This window comes from Engraulis encrasicolus, unplaced genomic scaffold (assembly GCF_034702125.1).
Source record: "Engraulis encrasicolus isolate BLACKSEA-1 unplaced genomic scaffold, IST_EnEncr_1.0 scaffold_28_np1212, whole genome shotgun sequence".
NCBI classification, from domain to species: Eukaryota; Metazoa; Chordata; class Actinopteri; order Clupeiformes; family Engraulidae; genus Engraulis; species Engraulis encrasicolus.
In genome coordinates this window covers 2,041,011-2,062,546 of record NW_026945577.1, presented here as the reverse complement: position 1 = coordinate 2,062,546, position 21,536 = coordinate 2,041,011, and the positions used below count along the sequence as shown (strand labels likewise).

Sequence of the window (21,536 nt, the reverse complement as noted above, 5' to 3'; positions counted from 1 at the left end):
CAATGACACACGTATGAAATATTACTACAACTGGTCTGATGATGCAGACTACTGACACCAGTGCATAATTGTCCAATCAAATATAACATAACCAAATATAATTCCATTCCTTGTAATATTTATTATGCCGGTAATCTGATTTCTTTGATCATTTGGCCATCAAAAGGACATTTGTTTTAATTAATCCCATTCATGGATTTCATTTTGGTCCTTATCTGGAGGGAAAATGGTGATTTACGTATGTGCACTGACTCCCGGTGGCTGAACAAGAGAACTTTGAAAGACGCTCACCCACTGTCACTCCTGGCCGATTGTTTGACAGCACTTGGTGGCAATTCTTTCTTCATGATTATATATATAGGCCTATGATTATACACAGTGTATCTGGGTGTGCCCCCAGGTATGTGTGCGTGTGTGCGTGTGTGCGTGCGTGCGTGCGTGCGTGCGTGCGTGCGTGCGTGTGTGCGTGGATGGTGGTGAGTTGTGTGTAATGGTACAAAGTGTGTGAAGTGTGTTTTGTGATGAGGACAGCCTTTGGAGGTTATCTATATAGTAAAGAGTGGACGTTGCAGCCAATAATGCAGCCAAAATTACTGGCTGGGATGTAGAAAATGGTTAAAAAAAAAAAAATTAAATAAAAAGTTTTCCTACATTAAGCATTGTGATGTGACATGTATGCATCTTAAATTGTTTTAAAATTGTGCACACCCATGGCAAAATCTTATTTTATTGTCTTAGCTGTAGTTTGTGCTTAATTTATGCAGGTTGTTGTGTGTCTTCTCAAAAATATTTAAGAACACATTGCACACTGAAATGTATATTTAGACAAGAATCTGGGTAGAAATACAATTCTGTAAATCAAGACTGAAGCATAAAACCTGAAACCTGAAACCTAAAACTCTGAAATATTCTAATGTATGCTATATTACTAAATATGCTTTCCCAGATTAAAAAAGGAAACAAATGTACAATGCTACAGTGATTAAAATTCAAATTTGAATTCTTTATGAAAGGATAGCCCTTTGAGATGAACATCTCATAGTCATTTTCAAGAGGGTACTGTGTGTTATGTTATAGTACAGTGTTATATTACAGTGATCTGTTATATTACTTTTGGACCTCTGACTGATTTTGATGTTTGGTCTCATCGTTTATCTCATTTTGTCCCTCTTGTCATTATTCCCCAGGTGACTCTCCTCCAAAAGTGACAGTGCTGCCCCCCCTGGTCACCAGCGGGAGTTCGGCCACGCTCATGTGCCTGGCTAACGGAGGCTTCCCATCCGACTGGAGTCTGAGCTGGTCTGTAGCGGGGAGCAGCAGGAGCGGGGAGACCAGTCTCTGGGGCCCACAGAAGGACGGCCTGTACAGCTGGAGCAGCACCCTGACCCTCCCTCTCCAGGAGTGGACCCAGGACGTCCCAGTGACCTGCCAGGCAACACGGGGCTCCCAGACTGTCACCAAGATCCTGAAGAAATCAGACTGCTCCTAGGCTCTGCTTTAATGTCTGCCATTATTCTGATTTAGAGGGTGTCTGATAGGGACTCTTCCTCTCTTCCTATTTTTGTGTGCAGCACTGAGTGACTTTTGAAACTATCCCTTTCATATCACTTGAGAATCTGAAGAGTTTGTTGCATTGTGGTTTTCTGGCGTTTTCGTTTGATTATTCCTTAATAAAGAACTGAAATCAGATTTTAGGCTTGCTGTTGTCATTGTTTTCGACTTTAAAATTGTGAAATATTTCCACATTTCTTTTATCTTTCATCAAAATAAGGACCTGGTCCTGTTTTATATAAGTTGTACAGCATGTTGGTTTCATTTATGCATTTCACTGCCTCACAGAATTGAAAGTATATATAACTTTGGAACTGAACAAGAGCTTGGTCTTCTATCAAGACCTCAAAATCCTAAAAAGGACAATGTGGTTTAGCAATGAAAAAATAGATAAAAAGAGAGTGTCAAAAATAGAGTCATTTCCCCTCCACTACCTCACGTACATGTGTATATGACTATGCATTAAGACAATCTGGTAAAATCTTGTCTTTCATGAAATTATGTTAATATTTACATTTGCATTTGGATATACTTCCACTCTACATCAGGTCTTTATAAATGTAACTTACGTCTACATATTTCCATTCTACACATAAGTGGTATATCATTCTCTAAAAAGTCCTGATACTGATGGTGCCTTTTTGAAATCTAGTGGGAACTCTTGAACATCTGGCAGTAGTGCTGCTCTATTCTGGGACTAGCAGACCCACTCAAGCCTGGCAATGCAAATACTAGTTTCTCCCACAGACTGCACTGTTTCCTGGGTTACACCAACAGCCACAAACTTCCCTGAAACATCTACGTTTGATCACACTGCTTCACTTTCAATCAGGTTAACTCTGCACACACACGCATGTATGCATGCACGCATGCACGCACGCACACATGCACACATGTACAGAGAGAGAGAGAGAGAGAGAGAGAGAGAGAGAGAGAGAGAGAGAGAGAGAGAGAGAGAGAGACACTCAAGCACACAAAAGCTCCCTCCACTGTAATGTGTTATTATCAGCCCTTCCCAGTTCACTAGTTAAAGTTTAACTAGAGGCAGCTAGACTAAACCCATCTCTTGCAGCCTTCAAGAAGCAAGTAAAGACTCTCCTCTTTCGTGAATATTTACTGATGGTTGAGCTGGCCTAGCCCCAGACCAGACTCTTGACATGATGTGTATGTATGTGTGAGTGTGTGTTTGTACTCTAAAAAAAAAAACTTTTAACAAAAAAAAACACAATTAACCCTTCTTTGCATTTGCACTTGGTTTATGATGTTGGATTATGTCCTCGTTTGTAAGTCGCTTTGGTTATATAGCGTCTGCCAAATGCAATGTAGTGTAATGTAATTATCCCTGTGTTTAGGCCTATTCTGTTTCTGTATACTCTGTGTTTTGCCCACATATTGCATATTGTTGATTATTTCCTCTTCCCTGGCACCTCCACGGTTGTACAAGTGCAGGGCCCACAAGAGGTGGCATGTTATTCCTGATATCCTCCACTAGGGGGAGATACTTGAACATGGTCAGGACAAGACTGTACCAGGCACCATGTGTCATACTGGGTGGACCAGACTGTACCAGGCACCATGTGTCATGCTGGGTGAACCAGACTGTGTGTGTGTTACAATATCAGGGCTTGACACTGGCACCTGCAAACCGGCCAAATGCTGGTAAAACTTGGCTTTGGCTAGTAATACTTTCAGTATCCCAATTTGGCTGGCAACTTCTTCCTTGGTATGACTGTGAGATACACATTTTGCCTTGTATTCTGTTGTTTGCCCCTTGTGTATTAATTGTTTGTATTTAAGTTCAAGAAAAGCTGAGCTTGATTTCTATTTGCTTCATATACTTCCTTGTAGAAATCATCTTGCTTTGGCACCACACCTTCTGAAGTTAGACGTACATCATCATGATAAAGAAAAAAAGTAAAATAAGATCTGTGGCTAGTGGAATATCTGAATGGCTAGTGACTTGGGAAAACCACTAGCCACAGTGGCCGGTGGGTGAAAAGTTAATGTCAAGCCCTGTACAATATGCGACCTTGCCTCCTCCACTTGTGCTTGTCTCCTCGCCCCACCTCCTGGCCCCTCCTCCGTGGAGAAAACGATAAAGTTTCCCAGCTGTCAGCCTAGCCACAACAACTTTTGAGGGATTGTTTTTCATTCACCATCCCAATTGCAAATGAGAAGAAGGCTTTACAATTGAGCTTTTGCAAGATATTGAAATATAATGCTGTGGTCAGTGATGTCATCATGACATATTACTTCCTGGTACGAGGAGACAAGCACAAGTGGAGGAGGCAAGGTCGCATATTGTAATGCACCCTGCACCATGTGTCATGCTGGGTGTCTACCCCAGAGTATGTCTCTACAACGAACAAAGGTGTGAACAGATAGGCACAAAGTCATACTATAACCCCCCTGCCCCTTTGCCCTACTGGACCCAAAATACAATTTTTGAAAGGTCATTTTGGAAGTCTTTTGTCACAATGTACTGTAGTCCATGTTGACAAGATCATCTACAAATGGTTGACGACCAAAGGCATGTGATAATAATGTCCTGACATATAATATATAGCCTCCATAGAGTAGGAAGGTAACCGGAAGATCCACATGCCCCCTTTGGCTCCTATTGGTTGTGTCCACCGAAGACATAATACAGTATAGGAAGATTAGATGAGTCATCTGCGTTCCCGACAATCAAGCCGATTGTCCGTGCATGGCGGCCATGACACCGCAGCCTGCCGCCTCAACCAGTTGCATTGCGCTTTTGGTGTTGTATGGTCATAATTCCCTCAAATTTCCATCGATTTTTGAAAGGGTTGGTTTGTTAAACAGTATATAAAAATTCCAAACGAAAGTATATGTTGATACTGCAAAGTGATGAATATTCACATTATTATTATATTATATTATAATGTTCATAGGCCTGAAATCATGTAGTTTAGTAGGCATATTCAAAGGTAATCAAATAGATCCCATAAACAAATGCACAAAGTATTGTTTTATATTTTCAGTAAAATAACAATTAAACATTCCCATGTGCCCTATTCTTCTTTGGGTTCGACAGCTCCATCCTGTGTTCAAAATGAGTCGTGACGCTTAGAATAAATTGTTGCAATGTATCTCTCTTCCAGTACGTCGTCTGTCGTATTTAATTTGGTACAAATGCAATTAATATATCTCTTCCATCAACATAATGCACAACAACTGCTAAAATGTGTATTTTCTCTAGGTCCATCTCTATTTTTGGACAAATAAAAAAGTGGGAAGCATATTACTCTCCTGGGCGTTTTACCTCAGTCTACACTTAAGTTTTAAGGAGCCCTACCATTTATACAAACATGTCAATATTTCAGAAAAATAACAGTATACATATTTCAGCATCTCAACGTTTCAATTCTTCAGTTAACTTCAGGTGTAACAGAGAGTCTGTGGAGAGTTTAGGCTGTGCTAATATGGCTGACCAGTGCGGACGTGCTTGAAATACGTGATGACGTGTCTAGTCTTCCTATAGGATATCTGTGGTGTCCACTCTACTCCACTTGCCCTCTCTCTTCTGCTGCTATCCACGGTGCTGAAGCTCATGCACCTCACTCATGCCAATTTCACTCTTCACATTACATTGCATTACATTAAATAACATTACATTACACTTCATTGACGCTTTTATCCGAAGCGACTTACAGTTATTTGCGGAGTGTTGGTTATGTAGGCATAGGTGTCATGCTCAAGGGAACTTCAACCATGAAATGAGAGATATGGGGAGAGGTAAAGGAGGGATTTGAACTTGCAACCTTCTGACCTTATGTTCACCTTCCTAATCATTGGGCCACGACTGCCCCCGGTGCCTGAAAGCTGCTTGTGAACACATTTGAACACGTACAAATGGTGTTAAACTTGCTATCTCATTTTTATCTAAATTTCATCCCAAGTTGGAAAATGTTGGGAGCCCTGAGGGTTGGTCTGCTAAATGTGCAGGTGTTGCAGGAATGAACTATTGGGGCAAAGGGCATCAGAATGCAGATATATGATATGCCACGCCCTAAGACAGGGGTGGGGAAGCTATGTCTCGAGGGCCGTTTTATCTGGCCCCCGATATAATTTTGATGTTATGCAGCTTCACATGAAAAATGACATATTTTGTAAAGGAATCTTAGAAAATGCATTTGCAAGACAATTAAGTTATATTCAGATGTCGCAGACAACTTGCCCTTGTCAAGAATAAGAAATAGTGTTAGCTAACATAACTTATGCCATTCCTGGATATTGTAAAGAAATACTGTATATTAAGATGTAGCCTATGTTCTTGGCAAGAACACTGTTTTAGGTAGCCATTCTACGAATGTTGAGTGATCATATGAATTTGGATTTAAAATTGGTCTTTCTTGAAAAGGCTCTGCGGGCCACATGAAATGGCTCAGCGGGCCGCATGTGGCCCCCAGGCCTGAGTTTGCCCACCTCTGGTGTAGAGTATGGAGACTCTGACAGTAGTAAACTCCTGCATCCTCAGCCTGGACATTACTGATGGTCAGAGTGAAGTCACTGCCAGAGCCACTGCCACTGAATCTGGATGCAATCCCAGTATGGAGGTATTTTGCACCTCTTATCAGGAGTTTGACAGCTTCTCCAGACTGCTGCTTGTACCAGTGCAGACATTAGTGCCCCCTTGTCGCACACCCTGTCTTGTAGTCCTCGTAATAAGACTCTCCACAGCACCTGCAGTGAGCTCCAGCAGCAGCAGTGCAGTCATGTGGAGCCTGACTGAGGGAGGTTTTTGTACGGCGCTTTATCACTGTGTGAACACTGGGCCAATGTGTCCACTCTGACAGTAGTAAACTCCTGCATCCTCAGCCTGGACATTACTGATGGTCAGAGTGAAGTCACTGTAATCTCCACTGCCACTGAATCTGGATGGAGTCCCAGACTGGAGTGTTTTGGTATAATAGATGAGGAGTTTAGGAGCTGCTCCAGGTTTCTGTTGGTACCAGGCAAGACGAGGATCTGATGTTCCTGCCTGATACACATTGCTGCTGGTTTTACAGTTCAGAGTGACTGATCCTCCCTGTTGAACAGCTTTCACTGCAGGAGTCTGAGTCACAGTGACCTGTCCATATGACTCTGTAGAGAAGACAGAAACATCATCAACTTCAGACATGTCCTTACATTCCCAAGTAATTTCTAGCTGAATAGGAAACGAAATGTGAAATGTTTTACCTGTAAAGGAGGATATAAATATCCAGAAGACCATGAAGATGGGAGTCATGTTGTGTGATTATTTCTCCTCAATGATGACAAACACAGTCACTGTAGAGCTTCTTATAAGAACACACAAGGACATAAATGTCACCAACTAGAGCCGTTATCCACTCATGCAAATCAACATCTATATGCAAATACTTCACCTGAACTGCATCAATGATGTTAGCATTAATTTCAATCAATGTTATGCACAAAACAAATGGTAAGAATAAATACAGGTACTATTATATGGTAAACATTTTTGTTTTGCTGAATGTAAACTCCAGTGCTGTCTAACATTGATCACTTGAACATGACCATAGCTCTCTAACACCGAACAAAGCATCACTATCGAATATTGCTAATGAGTGTGTCTCCATAAGACCAATTTCAAATAGAAATAAAAATTATTAATTTCCATTCAATGACAAAAGATGAGGATCTCAACTCTAATGCATTGTACTGTATGTAATGTGCTGTATGTTCCCCTCCCTGAAACGGCACAGTCACACAGTCAGGCCCAGTGTAGCGTGAAGAGGTTTTTGTACGGCGCCTCTATGAGTCTGTATCACTGTGGTACACGTTTGGAGGTGGCAGCAGACTTGAAGTGGGAAGTAAGTAAACTCTTTTAATCATTTTAATCATTTCATTGTTCAGTTTCAACTTCAATTTGTAATAGTGTGTGCTTTATGCTGTGACAAAATTATGTCATTGAATTGCATTGAATAAGCCATTTATATATGGGATTATTAGCCCCATTTATGTGTCTATTTTAGATTGAGTAAACACTGGACTTACTGTTAGTTTGTTTTTTTGACAGATTGTTTTGTACTTTTTGAGGTACAGTGATTTGTGTGCTTTAATAGTTGGTGTTAGTGAAATCACGTCTTTTCATGGGTTCTTCAAGTAGAATGGAGGAGGTGGCCTGCACACCATGAATCTTTCTCTGCAGGTGCAAATGGAAATCACTTGAAAATTATATTAGAAGCGCAGCACTTTTACAATTACGGTCAAGGTTTTAATGTGAAAGCTGACGTTTCAGTCAGTCAGACCTTCATCAGAGCTTTTCATGGGTTCTTTAAATGTAATCTAAAGGGTAATGTGATGTAGCCTATTGTGATGGGTTGGTATGGGTGAAAATATTGTAGTGTTTAATGCACTGTAGGGGGTCGGGAACTTTTAATTAATTATATATACTGTATATACTATGAAGACAACTTGTCCACATTTGTGGCATGACAAAAAAAATGAAAATTTGATCAAGGCACAAAATGAAGTTACAAATGACTGACAATAAAATAAATATTTGGTAATCTATTGATAATGATATGTCCAAAAAGGGGTAGTAGAACTTGGATCAGTGTTCAATATTATGCAGTGTGTTGTGATATTTACGTATCATGAGGTGCTTTAAAATTGAGAATACCCAATGTGCACATCCTTTTTATTGCATTAGCTCTAGTTTGTGCTTAACTTATCTTCTTGTATGTCATCTCAAAATAATTTAAGAACACATGCACACTGCAAAACGTGCTCTAGAACAGAAATCCGACTAGAAATCGAATCCTGTAAGACAATACTAAAGGCTGAAACCTGCACCCTAAACCTAACTGTGTTTTCTACAATAATCTATGCGTATTCTACTAAATTTCCCAACTTAAAAAGTAACGACTGAACACTAATGATCTGTTACGGTATATTGGGTGAAGAATTAGTCTTGTGCTTCGGTCCTACTATATCACTGCTTTTGATGTATTTCATCTCATCACCTTGTTTATCTTTTTGTGTTCCTCTTGTCTTTATTCCCCAGGTGACACCACTCCCAAACTGACAGTGCTGCCCCCCCTGGACACCAGCGGGAGTTCGGCCACGCTCATGTGCCTGGCTAACGGAGGCTTCCCGTCCGACTGGAGTCTGAGCTGGTCTGTAGCCGGGAGCAGCAGGAGCGGGGAGACCAGTCTCTGGGCCCCACAGAAGGACGGCCTGTACAGCTGGAGCAGCACCCTGACCCTCCCTCTCCAGGAGTGGACCCAGGACGTCCCAGTGACCTGCCAGGCAACACGGGGCTCCCAGACTGTCACCAAGATCCTGAAGAAATCAGACTGCTCCTAGGCTGCTTTAATGTCTGCCATTATTCTGATTTAGAGTGTGTCTGATAGGGACTCTTCCTCTCTTCCTCTCTCTATGTGTGTGCAGCACTTAGTGGCTTTTTAAAATAATCTCATTTTGACCATTTCTGAATAAAAACTCTTGTTTTTGTTTTTGTCTTTAAAATGGTGAAATCTTTACGCTACTTATTACATAATCATCATCTTGGTCATAAGAAGGACCTGGGTCTGTCATAATTTATACATTATGTTGCTTTATGTCTACAATTCACTGCCACTCAACAATAAAAGCACATACATGTAGCTTTGTTAAAAATAAATAAATAAATGAATTAAATACGTAAATGTAAAGTCATATCCTTTCCACTATCACACCGAAAAATTACATTTATACATCCATTCTACATCAGTTTCTTATAAAATTAAGTTCTACTTCTACATATTTCCATCCTGCAAGTGGTCTGTCATTCTCTAAAAAGTCATGATACTAATGCTGCCTTTTTGAAATCTGGTGGGAACTCTTGAACATCTGGCAGTAGTGCTGCTCTATTCTGGGACTAGCAGACCCACTCAAGCCTGGCAATGCAAATACTAGTTTCCCCCACAGAGTGCACTGTTTCCTGGGTTACACCTACAGCCACAAACTGCCCTGAGACATCTGTGCTTAGTCACCCTCTTTCACTTTCCCAGAAGTTAACTCCACATGCACACACGCATGGGGTCCTGTGTAAAATCTCCCTCCAATGTAAATGTCATGATCATCCCATTGTAGGTCAGTCAAAGTTTAATCTGTTTCTGGAATAAAAATTAAAGAATAGTTCCAGTATTGTTTCATAGATTAACTTCATAACAGGTGTATACTCTGTATTTCTCCACATATTACATGTTGCTGATTATGCCCTCTTCCCTGGCACCTCCATGGTTGTACAAGTGCAGGGCCCACACAAGAGGTGGCATGTTATTCCTGATATCCTCCACTAGGGGGAGATGCTTGATCAGGACCAGACTGTACCAGGCACCATGTGTCATGCTGGGTGGACCAGACTGTACCAGCACAGTGGGTTTACATACAGTGCTGAATCTCGTCCTCCAACCCGTGCCTGCAGTTCACCTAGGGAGCGCTGTCGAGACAGCAGAGCTCATAAGGCTGGCGCCAGTGCTTAATTTGAGCCGGATCATGCCGGAACAGGATCCCCCACCTCGTAATTTTGACCCCCCTGTGTTCCGGGACTTATTATGGCTGATCCGGAACCTCTCGTGAATGAATAAAAAAATATATATAGAGGCTACTATATTGTAACGGACTATAGGCCTATCTGCCTCCTCAGGAGTGAGAGCCAGCATTATCCCATGTTCGCTACATGTCCCATCTCACCGAGCAGCCTATAGGCCTAAATTGGGGTTGAGACTGGTGAGCAAGCGAGAAGGAACCATGAAGTGTGCGCGCAGAGAAGACCACCATTTCTGAATGCTAAAGCCAGACACTGATGTGCGCAAGAATTATAACTAGGCCTATAGATCTACTAGGCTACATTTCCATCCCTACTATCTGACTAAATGTAGGCTACGTGAAGTTGCCCCTCTCTCATTTGTTCATATGCGCGGATGAGATGGAAAGCCTGGCTGTGCCAAACATTGTTTAAAAGTTTTCATCAAATTTTGGTCGGCACACAAGGTTTTGGACATACTAATTTCTAGTGGCACCTGGGCTGCGTTTGGTGCATTGATCAGTCATGTAGCCTAGCGAAAAAGACAGCCTGGGTGAGAGGATGAGATCTTCCTCGGCTGGCGAGCGCTCAGCATGAGTGTGCGCGCGTTTCCTTCTCTCCCAAGACCCGACAGTTGCTTACAAGTCAATGTGAGCACGAAAACAGCAAAGACAATGTGATATTTCATTCAAATAGGGCCTACACGCTCCAAATAAAACATTGGTCGGAGGGATTTTCAACCGGACCGCAGCGCGAGCAGACAGTCAGTGTGAAAAGCCAAGTCTACCGGGAAAATCGCCACTCGCTTACCATCAGTGCGCGAGCCCTGAAAATCGCAGCTCGCTTACCATCAGTGCGCGAGCCCTTGAAACAGTGAAGTGGCATATCGCAACAGCACATGCGGATTAGCCAAATTATATGCAACAAAGTCGCCAATAAAGCGTGGATTTAACGTTTAATAGGCCTATGCCAACGTTATGTGAATACGGGAAAGGATAAGAATTGGACAGCCATGCACTGTCCTTTCAATAGGTAGACTAGTAGAAGACCGCTTCGGTTTCTTTTCACCTCATGGGGAAAGCATAATTTCTATGCATTGCACGAAACTACTAAGCATAAAGTTAGCGATCAAACAAAAAATATTGGTTGTTGTCATTACAGCATTTAATAGGCTATGGCTGTTGTTTAAAATAGCCATTGGATTGCCAATCGTCCCTTGTATTAAGAAACAAAAGTATGGATATGAGCTGACATGGGACTCAATGTCGTTAAAATGCAGGGAATTGCGTCTAATTTCCCCCCCGTTTTTATTCGTTTGCGTAATAATAGTTTTTCTGTGCGTTCCGGGACCTCAGTCCAACTCATCGTCGCTGTGATGTCATATGTGTTTTGCGTTCCGGTACCTTGTGATTTACAAATTAAGCACTGGCTGGCGCTAATATCTGACAATTGTGCTCTCTGTCGGCTGATACTTGACAATATTACTGTAAGTTCCGAGAAACCCATGTGGATTTCAATGAAATGTACAATAACCTGGGAGTAATGTCCTTCTGATTTCTTACAGATTTGCCATTTATGAGTCAGGCTCCGCTAGCATCTTGCCAACAAAATAGCTTTACGGCCGTCATGATCACAGCAATGCAGCCGGTCGACCAATCCAAACGCAGTGTGTGACGTAATACTGACAATAAAGACGTATTTTACAAAGACCCAGCGAGTTCAACATTCAAAGTAAGTGCTATTTGAAAGGATAATTTATCCTGCCTTTGGGAAAAATAAAATGAAACGATGATACCAAATCTCTCCCAAAGCAATGGCAGCATCTGTGGTTGAGCTCCATGGGACCCCATTCATTTTAACAGCCTCTGCGCTCCTTGGCGGTCCTCTGCGCTGTCTGGATGGCGCCACTTAGTGGACAGTACCACCCGGGAAAAGTCGCGAGATTCCTCTCTCGTACTACCCATAAACACTCTCTGGTACCAGGCACCATGTGTCGTGCTGGGTGGACCAGACTGTACCAGGCACCATGTGTCATGCTGGGTGGACCAGACTGTACCAGGCACCATGTGTCATGCTGGGTGGACCAGACTGTACCAGGCACCATGTGTCATGCTGGGTGGACCAGACTGTACCAGGCACCATGTGTCATGCTGGGTGGACCAGACTGTACCAGGCACCATGTGTCATGCTGGGTGGACCAGACTGTACCAGGCACCATGTGTCATGCTGGGTGTCTACCACAGAGTCTTGTCAGTCTCTACCGAATGAAGTGAAAGCTCATATTTGTGTTACGAGTTATTAGCCTGGCTACAGACCTTATTCTAGTGTGAATATCTCCAGATGTTTCAGGCCTTAATTCATTAAAAGTCACCTTGGAAGTGTAGGCTTATATTTGTGGTAAGAGTTCTAGTCCTGACTACAGACCTTATTCTAGTGTGAGTGTATCCTGGTGTTTCAGGACTTAAGTCATTGAACCCACTCCTCTGAGATACGCTCGCCTCATGTGGTCAAGTGTGTGAATTATCCAAGCCATGTGTGTCCATTATCCCTGTGAATATTATCCATTTTTCAATTCTACACTTTCCCATGTTCTACCGCTGCAAAGAAACCATCAAACTCTATAGTAGGCCTACTGTACTTTTATAGACCTCCTGCACTTTCTACAGTCATAGAGGCAACATTTCCCAGCACCTTGTGCAAGTTAGAACTGTGTACATGACAAAATAAAATGTATTCATACCCATTCTCTCTGCTCTACTTCCTCATGTTCCCCAAATCCAGAGAGTGGGGCTCTAACTAGTAGCCTCTGTATCCCCACTGTCTCCAGAGAGCCAATAGGAAGCTGCCTGCCTTTATCTGCACATGTAGCAGAGAGAAGCAACACGTCAGTGGAACACAGTCATTGGGAGTGGCATGCCACAGCTGCCAAGGAGAGGGATATAGATGATATTTTATTTAGTTATGTTGAAGGCCACTTACTTATCTGCCTGTGTTGGGGGTAAGGAGTAATCTGACTCTCACCAGATGAACGTAGTGGGATTACATTCATTTGATGAGAGTCAGGTTAGGTAAAGACAGCCTGGAGTTATCATAACAATAGGGGTTTGGGGAGCTGTAATAGTAGGGTTTGTGCTTTGACATGTATTCCTCTCTCTGCTGCTCCAAATGAGTCCATCCTCCACACTGCTGTCCTGGGATCAGCACTGCCCCCTTTGGCTCCTCTTGGTAGTGTCCACTCTACTCCACCTGCCCTCTCTCTTCTGCTGCTGTCCATGGTGCTGAAGCTCCTGCAGATCACTCATGCCAAAGTCCATCTGCATAAGTCCCATCACTTGGTGGCCATCTTGGTGGCGCCTCAGGGCAGCTATTTCGGGCAGTTATTTCTCTATATTTTTCAACAGCGCAAGAGCAGTATTTGCTTGTGAGATGATTGGTTTAATGTGTTTAAATTAATTGGCTCTTTGTTTGTCGGATACTGGAAATGAAAAAAGGCTCCCTCGTTCAGCTTTCCCTCCATGCTGCTTGTGAACACATTTGAACTCGTACAAAAGGGTGGGTGCTCCCTCGTCGGTGTTGAGCCGGCCAGGTTGTCATCTTCTGTAACGAGCGGTCACTGTCAGAGTCAGACCCCCTGCTTCTAGCACAACAAGGGGGCTAGATACTTTCACAGCCCCCTCTGTCCATAGTTCTCTTCTTGGTCGCAATCTTCACTGTAGCTAGCAGGAACAACGTCCACCTTTCCCTCTGCGGCTCTTTGAAAGGAGTTTATTTTCGGAAGTTTTTTCAGTTCTTCCAGCAGCTCCTCTTTCCACTTTCTTTTTTGAAATCCGCTCCGGTGCTTCTTTTTGTTACTCATCGTCGCCAACACATTGTTAAAGTTTAGATAATATGATCAGATTTCTTCTATGTCTAACGTGATGTGACGTCTTGCACGTTGCACCAAAGTTCTTCCTGTATGCACGCACGTTACGTAGGCTACGTAACATGTTCAATCAGTTCATCATAACCCATAACCCATAATTCCAAGTCGTAATGTAAAAAAATAAAAGACTCAAATACACCGTATTGTTAAGATATTTATTGCAGTTTGAAACATATTATATGACTGTATTTTTAAAGAACCGTCTAATGAACTAAACACAGTTATTAGCACAGTATTAATAGTAGCATGGCTTTGCCATTGGTGTCGTGTTTAAACGGCACACCATCATGTTGGACGGTGGCATCTGTTGTGATATAAATACGGTCTGGTCAACAATTGTTAATTAGAAGAGTTACGGGGGAATTTTCTGCGTTACAGGGGACTTTTCTGCGTGTGCAGAGACATTCTAGTCCCCAGTACCAATGGGGGCCCGCTGGGGGCCCACTAGGCGTCCGCAAAGGGGCCCCTGAGAACTCGTGGGCCCATAAGCAACTGCAGTCGCTGCTTACCGGTAGTTACGCCACTGGGACTACTGATACTCCTGGACACTTTGGTGGTAACTTTGTCTTGGCCACCCAGCACAGGTGACACTTTATTGTACACTTTATTTTTGGTGAGTGTGTGTGTGTGTGTGTGTGTGTGTGTGTGTGTGTGTGTGTGTGTGTGTGTGTGTGTGTGTGTGTGTGTGTGTGTGTGAGAGAGAGAGAGTGTGTGGAGTGACACAGGGGGCGACCCCCCCGCCCCATCCTTTTTTCCAAGGAATACAATGGACATTGTACTAGGCAGAGAGACTATGGACACTCCTGGACACTTTATGGCCACTTTGTCTTGGCTTCTATGTGCCACTTGGCACATGTTAACACTGTGGACACTTTACACTGTATATTTTGGTGTGTGTGTTGTCTGTGTGTGTGAGTGTGTGTGTGTGTTTGTGTGTGTGAGAGAGAGAGATGCCTTGGCAAAATGTATGCAACAGTAAGCTATATATGATTATTTTATGTGTAAATATGTGTGTTATGTCTTGTGGGCAATGTCTTTATTTATGTGTGTATGCTACTTGACACCTTAATTTCCCCCTGGGATCAATAAACGATACTCTACTCTACTCTACTCTCTCTACTCTACATGAGCACCTTGGAAGTGTAGGCTTATATTTGTAGTAAGAGCTCTAGGCCTGAAAACAGACCTTATTCTGGTGTGAGGGTGTCCAGGTGTTTCAGGACTTGATTGAACACACTAGTCTGAGGTTCATGTGTTTAGTCCTTAGTGTGTGGATTATCCTATTCTATTAGTTTGTATAATAGCCTTTTAAAAGATAATACTACAGCTAATACCACCCAGTAATTATATATTTTGCTGTGATATGGTTTTATAGACCTCTTCCACTTTCTGCAAGATTATGGAATTAACCAGTCCACATTTCACAGCAAGGGTTTGTGCTTTGACATGTATTCCTCTCTCTGCTGCTCCAAATGAGTCCATCCTCCACACTGCTGTCCTGGGATCAGCACTGCCCCCTGTGGCTCCTCTTGGTTGTAGTGTCCACTCTACTCCACCTGCCCCCTGTCTTCGGCTGCGGTACATGGTCCTGAAGATCCTGAAGTTCCCTCATGCCAATTATTTGCCAAGATAAATGCAGTTGCATCAGGGTGTCGTTTGCAAAATTACTTATTTTAAATGTGTTCATTTAATGGTGTACTAAAACTGAAAACATGTACCAGCTATCTTCTGCGCCGAGGGGCAGCTGTCAATTCTGAATGACGTAAGCGCAAGTACCGCCCATCCGGGGCGACGCGGCGTCAAACCAGTGAGTCCCGCATGGACACACACACACACACACACACACACACACACACACACACACACACACACACACACACACACACACACACACACACACACACACACACACACACACACACACACACACACACACACACACACACAGTCTCTCATACCCCACAGCACCTGCAGTGAGCTCCAGCAGCAGCAGTGCAGTCATGTGGAGCCTTGCACATATAGGGAGCTGATTGGAGCTGATTGTACATATAGGGCCCACAATTTGCTGCTACACCACTGTGAACAAACTTAATGTTTACTCCCAACTCTAAAGAGTCAGTAAACTCTTGGCCTACTAATACTATGGATAGATTATATCTACTGTATGAAGATGTGGATCACTAAAGATGTGTGAATGGCCATTGCATGGTGATGGATGTGGGCCTACAGTATGTACTCTGAGAGAGTGTAAGGGGATGGAAGCTGCTTATGGAAGAGGACCCAGTGTATTAAGGCTCTTATGGGAAGTGTCTTATGTAACATAATTACATTACATTAGTATTTAGCAGACGCCTTTGTTCAAAGCGACTTACAAGGAGCAATTTAAAATAGAACACTGTAAAGCACAGTGTACAGTTGCAAGACTGATAGCATTGTCCTACAAAGAGTAAAGAAGAGGACATTGCATTAAAAAGTAGCAAAAAAAGTAAACAAAAGGTGCAGTGTACAGTTCATACATGACCTACAATGGGGACCATGTGAGGGGCAGCAGTGCTGGAGAATGTGAAATATAATGGGACACAAAACCCATCAATACCATTACAAGCTGTTATTATTTCAAGCTTTTTTCAAGCAAACGGTGCAGAGAAACTTATTGAAGGCACAGTGGACACACACAGGCCAACTTATTCACAGTTATCACCATCATATTTATGCCACATACCAATGTGCTTCTGGGATATGTGAATGAACACTGTTATATATATTTACACGCCCCCCCCCCCACCCCCACACAAACACATACACAGACACACATGCGACCCCCCCCTACACACACACACACACACACACACACACACACACACACACACACACACACACACACACACACACACACACACACACACACACACACACACACACACACACACGCCTGCGGTGAGCAGCAGTGCAGTCATGTGGAGCTTGACTGAGGGAGGTTTTTGTACGGCGCTTTATCACTGTGTGAACACATATTGACTGTTGATGTACTGTTGACTCTGACAGTAGTAAACTCCTGCATCCTCAGCCTGGACGTCACTGATGGTCAGAGTGAAGTCACTGCCATAATCGGATCCTCCACCAACAAAGCGACTGGGAGTTGACCCAAAGCGGGTGCTTATATAATACATTAACAGTTTAGGAGCTTCTCCCGGTTTCTGAAGATACCATGAGAGACAGTTGGCATAGTTACAATTCCCATCAAGGCTTATGCTGGTCCTGCAGTTGAGTGTGATGGTTTGTCCCACAAGAGCAGCTTTCACTGCTGGAGTCTGAGTCACAGTAATCTGGCATCTGCATGCTGAAATAAATGAAAAAAAAAATACAGAGTAATAATACATTTTACTGTACAGTAGGCCTATATACCTACTATTTAATGTATATGTTTTAATGCTTGAAATAATCTACTTTCCTCAGACGCATTACCTGTGATACAGAGCAGGAGAGTCCAGATGAATGTGATGATGTTTGTCATTTTCTTCAGATAATGTCCTCTAGAGTTGAGTGCTCCAGTCCTCGCCTCCCTACATATAAAGATGTTAAGTAGCCTGCATACGCTTCTCAGTTTAAATATGCAAACTATACAGTACTTCCCTCCCTTACTCCCACAATACATTCTCATCAACAGTGTGTCTTCTCCATCCCCTGTAGACCCATTACCCAGTAGAGTTTGAGGATAGAGGATACTTTAACTAATCTACTGACAGTTTATATGCATCATCAGCGTAACACAGTTCATGCATCAACAATGTAACAGCCTATGCTGTATGATGGTTTCAAATAACGCGGAGTGGAGTTTAATCATATTCATACCATATTTACTGTCTTGCAGTCTGTAATCAGTCCCACATACACGTAGACTGGATCAGAGAGTTAAACCTGTCATTGCTTCTGTCAAGATATCAGATAAACAATCTCCAATTCTGTCTGGGCAGGGCATCGTGTCATACAACTATTCCTAATGTGTGTCTGTGTGTCATAAGACGTGCCATTTTCATAAAAGAAACAAGTTTCACTTAAAATGGAAAAAATATGAGGACATCAAGCCTAAATTTACCATTGAGCATCTAAAATTTAAAATGAATTGTTTAGCTGCTGTATGTTCCCCTCCCTGTAACGGCACAGTCACACAGTCAGGCCCAGTGTAGCGTGAAGAGGTTTTTGTACGGCGCCTCTATGAGTCTGTATCACTGTGGTGGACTTTTGGAGGAGGCAGCAGACTTGACGTGGGAAGTAAGTAAACTCTTTTAATCATTTCAAACAGTATTCAATTTCAGGTCTTAACTTCACGTTGTAATAGTGTGTGACTTATACAGCGAGAAAATTCTGTCATTGAATAAGTTAACTTTAGCCCCTTTTAAGGGTCTGTTTTTGGACTAAATTCTGCTGTTTTCCTCAGATTTGTTTGTCCTTTTAAGAGTATACAGTGGTTTGTGTGCTTTAATAGTTGGTGTTAGTGAAATCATGTCTTTTCAAATGTAAGGGTAATTTACTGTAGCCTGCGATGGTATTGGTATGGGAGCAAATACTGTAGTGTTTGCTGCACTGTCTTACACATTTAGAAGCAGAATTGATGTGAGTACTATAAATATAGTCTGAAGGACTATAGTGTTAAGACATAACTTGGCGTGTGTAGGTCAACTTTGCATTAATGATATACATCTATACTATACAGTATATGTATTTATTACATCAAACTTGTGCTTACAGCACTATGAGCATTTTGAAGGGATAGTCACATGGATACCAGAATGGGGTATTAAAACCCCATTAAAACCCCATTTTCCAGTATTATGCATTGTGGTGTGACATTTACACATCATCATGAGCTGGTTAAAAATCGTACATACCCATTGCAAAATGTTCAAATCTTGTTTTTTTTTCATTGTAGTTTGTGTCTAATGTATGTCCTGTTGCTTGTTGGGTTTCTTCAAAGTATTTGAGGTCGTATTGCATTGTATTGTATGAACATGTATACAGATACAGAAGTCTTGGCATTTCTGTAGAGCAAGACCAGAGGCTAAACCCTGCAACCTAAAACTCACCTGTTACAAGTCAGTGTAGAGCTCAGTAGAGAGAAGAAAATATTAAACCAAAAACGTCTGACTACATTGAAAAATGTGAAAGGAAGAACTTTTCTTGAACAAGGCACTCAATGAAGTTAAAATTTATTGACAATTAAAAGTGTTTGTATATAAAGACATTTTAACTTCATCTAGTGCCTTGATCAAGAAAAGTTCATGTTTTCAGCTTTTGAACTAAACTTCATTGTGTTCTCTAAAATACATGTAATCTACATACTGTAGATATACTACTGAATGTGTTTTTTCAGATTACAAAGTAACCAGTGAACAACACTATAATATAGTGATCTGTTATATTGGAAGAGGAATTTCCCCTTTTACTGATCATTATGACTCTCATGACTTCTCTTGTTTGTCCCTCTTGTCTTTATTCTCCAGGTGACACCACTCCCAAACTGACAGTGCTGCCCCCCCTGGACACCAGCGGGAGTTCGGCCACGCTCATGTGCCTGGCTAACGGAGGCTTCCCGTCCGACTGGAGTCTGAGCTGGTCTGTAGCGGGGAGCAGCAGGAGCGGGGAGACCAGTCTCTGGGGCCCACAGAAGGACGGCCTGTACAGCTGGAGCAGCACCCTGACCCTCCCTCTCCAGGAGTGGACCCAGGACGTCCCAGTGACCTGCCAGGCAACACGGGGCTCCCAGACTGTCACCAAGATCCTGAAGAAATCAGACTGCTCCTAGGCTCTGCTTTAATGTCTGCCATTATTCTGATTTAGAGTGTGTCTGATAGGGACTCTTCCTCTCTTCCTCTCTTTATGTGTGTTTCCTTTCTTTTTTGTGTGCAGCACTGAGTGAGGTTTTTTTTTTTAAATCATACCTTTGTTATTCTCACTCTTTCATATTCTGTCATATTTGAAAGTCTGAAGAGTGTGTTGCCTAGAGATTTTCTGGCATTTTGACTATTTCATAATAAAGAACTTTAATTAGATTTTAGACTCGCTGTTGTCATTATTTTTGTCTTTAAAGTGGTGAAACATTTTCATATTTCTTTTGTATTTGATCAAAAGAAATGCCTGGGCACAAACAAGTGGTCTATCATTCTCTAAAAAGTCGTGATACTATGGCCACCTTTTTGAAATCTGGTGGGAACTCTTCAACATCTGGCAGTCGTGCTGCTCTATTCTGGGACTAGCAGACCCACTCAAGCCTGGCAATGCAAATACTAGTTTCCCCCACAGAGTGCACTGTTTCCTGGGTTACACCTACACAGCAAATTCTGCAGTGTTCATTCAACACTTTGAGGGTTGATTTGACCTCATTTGGACATAAATGAACTCTTTAAGTGTTGAACCAACACCGCAAAATTTACTGTGCACTGTACAGACACAATCTGCCCTCACTCATCTGTGCTTAGTCACACTATTTCACTTTCAGTAGGCTAACTTCTGCAATCTACAATAGCATAGGCACACACATGCACAAATGCGCATGCACGTGCGGGCACGCGAGCGCACACACACACGCACACACACACACACACACACACACACACACACACACACACACACGCACAGTGTCCTGTCTATTAACGCTCTCTGCTGATAGTAAATGGTACTACCACTCAAAATACATGAGTACCCTAGAAGACTACCTTTGGGGGAAGACATTTAAGCCTGACGATAATCCTAATTCTTCTAACACAGTAATTCTCAAAATGTGGGCCGGGGACCACTGGTGAGCAGCGACGGTATTCTAAGGGTTCCACTAAGTACACTAAGTTCCACTTATTACTACCATGAAGACTCGAGAGGCAAATGAACGTTATTAACATTTATTGAACAATAGACATGATACAAAAATGCATGAATCCGTTTGGCGACAATTACACTTGATACAAAATGCATGAATCTGTTTGGCGAAGGTTCCCGTCTTCGCGTTGAACTCCGGGGTAGGACAGCATATCCTCCAGCGGAGATGGAGGCGGGCGTAGCCTGCCCCAAAATAGAGATTAGAAGTGAACTCACCTACCGCTTACAAGGAGACACCATCTGAAAGACATGAAAAGTTAGTTAGATGATTGATTGATGATAGACGGAAGATGAAGGATGATAGGTGATGATGATGATGATGATGATAATGATGATAATAATAATAATGATAATAATGATAATGATGATGATAATAATGATGATAATAATGATAATGATAATGATAATGATAATGATAAAGATGATAATGATAATGATGACAATGACGATAATGATGATGATGATAATGATGACAATGATAACGATGACGATGATAACAATGATGATGATGATAAAGATGACAATGACGACAATGATAATAATAATAATGATGATGATGAGTGATAAGTGATAGGTGTTGGAAGACAAATGATGATAGATTAAATGAGATTATAAATGATAGGGATGTTCTAAGGCTTAAGCTTATGG

At 42.2% G+C, this 21,536-nt stretch overlaps 4 gene segments (V, D, J or C); 3 read left to right on the top strand and 1 right to left on the bottom strand.

The window, feature by feature from the left end:
* The first annotated feature begins 365 nt into the window (after positions 1-365).
* LOC134443121 (Ig lambda chain C region-like) lies at positions 366-1,521 on the top strand. The segment is given in 3 exon segments: positions 366-400; positions 559-596; positions 1,212-1,521. Coding segments are annotated over 3 exon segments (351 nt in total).
* Positions 1,522-6,331: 4,810 nt separating this feature from the next.
* Positions 6,332-6,828, bottom strand: LOC134443155 (Ig kappa chain V region K29-213-like). The segment is given in 2 exon segments: positions 6,332-6,660; positions 6,757-6,828. Coding segments are annotated over 2 exon segments (378 nt in total).
* A 154-nt stretch (positions 6,829-6,982) lies between these two features.
* LOC134443120 (Ig lambda chain C region-like) lies at positions 6,983-8,997 on the top strand. The segment is given in 3 exon segments: positions 6,983-7,003; positions 7,343-7,394; positions 8,591-8,997. Coding segments are annotated over 3 exon segments (375 nt in total).
* Positions 8,998-12,084: 3,087 nt separating this feature from the next.
* LOC134443119 (Ig lambda chain C region-like) lies at positions 12,085-20,007 on the top strand. The segment is given in 3 exon segments: positions 12,085-12,300; positions 18,239-18,290; positions 19,520-20,007. Coding segments are annotated over 3 exon segments (570 nt in total).
* Positions 20,008-21,536: the final 1,529 nt, after the last annotated feature.